This window comes from Sinocyclocheilus anshuiensis, unplaced genomic scaffold, assembly GCF_001515605.1.
Source record: "Sinocyclocheilus anshuiensis isolate Anshui unplaced genomic scaffold, SAMN03320099.WGS_v1.1 scaffold30, whole genome shotgun sequence".
NCBI classification, from domain to species: domain Eukaryota; kingdom Metazoa; phylum Chordata; class Actinopteri; order Cypriniformes; family Cyprinidae; genus Sinocyclocheilus; species Sinocyclocheilus anshuiensis.
Genome location: NW_015542336.1, coordinates 395,293 through 400,180, shown reverse-complemented (window position 1 = coordinate 400,180; position 4,888 = coordinate 395,293). Strand labels below are relative to the sequence as shown.

Genomic DNA, 4,888 nt, shown 5'->3' with positions numbered 1-4,888 from the left:
ATTTTTTAAAAATAATACATTTTTATTACATGATATAATATATATTATATTATAATACATTCCATTATATATCTGTTTAATCATTTAATCAGAGTTGATTAATCAATAATCAAGTTTAATCTGTGATTAATCGATATTGGAGTTCGTTGTTGATTATTCTGGTGTTGTGTGTTGTGTGTCAGGTGCGTGAGATGGAGCTGGAGCTGGAGGACGAGCGTAAACAGCGCACACCCCTGTCGTCAGAGACCGTCAGATGATCGGCGGATCGGTGGATATCTGACGGTGTTTGTGGCTCTGTCTCAGGTTCACGATCTGGAGAAGTCGAAGCGCTCGATGGAGCAGCAGCTGGAGGAGATGAAGACGCAGCTGGAGGAGCTGGAGGATGAGCTGCAGGCCACCGAAGACGCCAAGCTGCGGCTGGAGGTCAACATGCAGGCCATGAAAGCGCAGTACGAGAGAGACCTGCAGGGACGAGACGAGCTGGGAGAGGAGAAGAAGAGACAGCTGCTCAAACAGGTGCGCACTGACCACCAGACATGACGTAATCGATAATATTATTTCCTCAATCGAATTTAATATATATAGCAAGCTTTCATATATATATGTCCAATTAATTGAGGAAATAAACAACCAATTAATCTATTATAATATAAGAAAAATATTTATATTTATTTTAGAGAAAAAAAAACTGACATGGGCATTTTCAGTATTTATTCTTGTAATTTATACAGGCTTTTAATATTTATAAAATAAATTATTCTGAGTTTTTGCCTTTTTGTTTGCTTAAAAATATTTTTTATTATTTATATATATCCAACTAATCAAGGAAATAAACGACCAATAAATCGGTTATCTTATATAAAACTATTTTTTTTAATTTTTTTTTTGTTTTAGGAATGTCATTTTTATCTTAAACCATTTTACTTTTTTATCATGTATTGTGAGTAAAAAATATTTATAAAATCCTTTATAAAAAGACTTAAAATTACATGGGTATTTTAATATACTTTTTTTTTAAATATACATTTTTCTAGTTAAACTAGCATTTTTTTTTTTGTTTGTTTTTGCTGTTGTATTTTTACTTAAAAAAAAAAATAAAATTATTTTATATTGTTTAGGTGTATCTGATTAATCAAGGAAATACAGTACCAATAAATCAATTATCATATATAAAAATATTTCTGTATGTTTAATTTCATCTTTTAAATTAATATTATTTAATTTTTTTAATCAGATATTGTAAGAACTGTTTTAACTGTTTTAAAAAACGTTAAAAATTAATATTGCTTGAAGCTTTTTTCTTTAATTTACAAAGAAGTAAACAACCAAGTAATTATTTTATCATGTATATATATATAGCAGCACTAATTTATTTTTTGCTGTTTTTTTTTTTATTTGAAAAAAAATATTTTTTTATATTATATTATTATTACAGGCCAACAAGAACCGCGACGAGGCGCTCAAACAGCTCAAGAAAGTGCAGGTTCGTCTCTTACACCATGAGCTGCTTGAAGGAGTTGAATGTATTGTCTGTCGTAATGGATGTCATGCTACACAACATCACTTAATAAAGCAATAAGCCCCGTGAAGCCGTGGTTTACAGTGAATTTATAACAGCTAAGGGCAGGGCTGTACAGTGCGACATTATACTTGTGCTACAACTTTTTGGCCTGTGCTACAAAACTTTCAACCTCTGTAGCACCAGTGCTATGTGAAAAAAAAGTTAACGTACAGCCCTGGCTAAGGGGTCTTGTTAGGTACGACGTGAAGCGGAGTTATAAAACCCCCTTAGCTGTTATAAATTCACTGTAAACCACGGCTTCACAGGGCTTATTGCTTTTATAAAACGGTTATTCCATATACATAGTAAGGTTTCACAAAATAAAACAGAGCAAATAAAGTGTAATGATATTAATAAAAACAGTATTCTTCCACCAAACAATGTAGCTCCTCAGAAACAGTTGTGGTTCCAACAAAGTGGTTGCTGAGAACCAAACGTAAACAAAGGTGTATGTCTGTAGAGTAATTTACAACAGCTTCGAACGCAGCTCAGCCAATCAGAATCAAGGACCGGAACTCTCTGTTTTATAAAACAAGCTTTACGAAGCGCCTCCTGTAAGCCGTGTAATGATCAGAACTGCGTCTGTGCTTCAGGCTCAGATGAAGGACCTGCTGCGGGAGCTGGAGGACACGCGTCTGTCCCGCGAGGAGATCCTGGCTCAGAGCAAAGAGAACGAGAAGAAGGTGAAGAGCATGGAGGCCGAGATGATCCAGCTGCAGGAGGTCAGTGTGTGTCTCTCTCCTCAGAGAGCTGAGTCTGCCGTGGCTTCTGTCTGACGCCAGTCTGTGTTCATCTGCAGGAGCTGGCGGCTGCAGAGCGAGCAAAGAGACAAGCCCAGCAGGAGAGAGACGAGCTGCAGGACGAGATCAACAACCAGGCCGCTAAAGGGTGAGCAAACATCACACTGATGATGCATACGTCTTACTGGAAGAAATCAACAATACTATTACAATACTACAAAGAAAAAAAATTTTTTTTATTTTTAATTATTTTTATGGAAGCTTGTTTAATCCAACCAAAAATGTTTTAGAGTTTAAGGAAATGTAATTCAGAAATACCTGGGGGTTTTATTCAAATAAAACAATATTTTCCAGTTTTATGAAGCTTATTGCTTTTTTTCTAAAAGGCATATAAATTATAATGAAACGGATTTGTACAAGATATACAAATAAATAACAATATATATATATTTTTTTATTACTTTCCTCACTGTTTTATTTTATAGACCATTTCAATCTAAAATAAAATAGTTTTTGAGGAAATGTGATTCAGAACTACTCAAAAGAAAAATTAAGAAATAATAATAATATTCTTTGTCAAGTCAAGTCAAGTCACCTTTATTTATATAGCGCTTTTAACAATACAGATTGTGTCAAAGCAACTGAACAGCATTAATTAGGAAAATAGTGTCAATAATGCAAAATGACAATAGTAAACACAAATTTTTCAGTTAAAGACAGTTCATCATTGAATTCAGTGATGTCAACATCCAGCTCAGTTTAAATAGTATCTTTGCAATCAAGTCAACGGTATCGCTGGAAATGAAGTGTCCCCAACTAAGCAAGCCAGAGGCGACAGCGGCAAGGAACCAAAACTCCATCGGTGACAGAATGGAGAAAAAACCTTGGGAGAAACCAGGCTCAGTCGGGGGGCCAGTTCTCCTCTGACCAGACGAACCAGCAGTACGGAAAAATCAATTTAAGACGTAATAAAACAGACGATGAACACTATTAACAGCAATTATTATATGATGCAATCAAACTTATAGCAAAATGTGGTAGTTCTGTATGTTGTTTCAGGGTTGGCATCATCTGAGGTCCTCTGAGGGGTTGGCATCATCTCTTCTCAGGTGTTCTGGATCCAGACTGAAGCTTGTGTAAATCCTAGTTACCACGGGATGTCAATCCCAGCAGAAACAGAGAAACAAATAGAAACATAATTAGCGTAGCTGCTGTTCCAACCAAGCAAAATTGATTTGTTTAACCCAAACTAAAGAATAATAATGTGCATTTGATCAGATATAACTGCAGTAAAAGATTATGAGATGCATTATTTGAATGCTTGGCCAAAGAGATGTGTCTTTAATCTAGATTTAAACAGGGAGAGTGTGTCTGAACCCCGAACGTTATCTTTGTGTTTTTGAAGATTATTGATTTTTCTTTATGATTTCCCTATATAAATGATAACATAAATTCTAAAAATGAAATATAAATTATAATGAAACAGAGTACTTTAAAATACTTTAAAAACACTTTTTGTTATTTATTTTTATATTATTCACACTATTTTAATATTTTATTAAATATTTTTAATCCAAACACTAAACTAAAAATACTACAAAGAAATCATCCATTGTTATGAGAAATATTAATTTTTATATTCAATTGATATATAAATTAGAATGAAACGTATTTCTGAAAAAAAAAAAACTATTTGAAAATAGTTATTTTTATGCCCTATTTTTATTTGCTCTTCTATTTTATTCATTTATGGATTTATGATTTTATTTATTTATTTATTTAGGAAATATGATTCACAACTACTGAAAAGGAATTAAACATTCTTATAAAGTTTTTCCAGAATATTGATTATTTTTAGATAATATTTGATTAATGTAACAGATATATATTGTAATAAAATAACTGAATAAAAAAATCAGTTAAACACTTGGAAGTAAATATTTTTCACAATTCACAATTTTTAAATGTCATTTTAAATTTCATCTTGTATTAGAACTATTTTTTAAAACAAAACAAACCTAAAATAAATAAATAAAAAATAAAAGACTTTTACTTGAAAATAAGTGTTCTATGATTATTTAAAAAAATACACGAGGCACAATTTTGCACAAACACAACTAAAAAAACAGGAGTTAAAATTGGCAGATTTCTACTGGCTGACATAATCTGATATAATAAAGCAATAAGCCCCAAGAAGCCGTGGTTTACAGTGAATTTATAACAGCTAAGGGGTCTTGTTAGGCACGACGTGAAGCGGAGTTATAAAACCCCCTTAGCTGTTATAAATTCACTGTAAACCACGGCTTCATGGGGCTTATTGCTTTTATAAAACGGCTATTCCATATACGTAGTAAGGTTTACAAAATAAAACAGAGCAAATAAAGTGTAATGATATTAATAAAAACAGTATTCTTCCACCAGATAGTTTTCTCAAAATAAGTAAAATGCTCATGAAGTGACTCAGAGCAATTCTAGAGATTGTTTATGTGTTCATGTACTCATATATAGAGGCTGAAAACACCGTGAGCTTCAGTAGGCCTATGTGTAGTAAATGAAACCGCATGTCTGCGCCATTAATTTCCACGAG

At 32.8% G+C, this 4,888-nt stretch overlaps 1 protein-coding gene across 1 annotated transcript in view; it reads left to right on the top strand.

Annotated features, from left to right (window-relative positions):
* The window catches only part of LOC107691111 (myosin-9-like), an 86,961-nt gene that overhangs the window by 74,519 nt on the left and 7,554 nt on the right, over positions 1 to 4,888 (top strand). Inside the window, exons 31-35 of the mRNA XM_016489585.1 lie at positions 183 to 248; positions 340 to 405; positions 1,436 to 1,483; positions 2,155 to 2,283; positions 2,361 to 2,449. Of these exons, the coding sequence (XP_016345071.1) occupies positions 183 to 248; positions 340 to 405; positions 1,436 to 1,483; positions 2,155 to 2,283; positions 2,361 to 2,449 (398 nt within the window). The remainder of the gene's footprint in view (positions 1 to 182; positions 249 to 339; positions 406 to 1,435; positions 1,484 to 2,154; positions 2,284 to 2,360; positions 2,450 to 4,888) is intronic.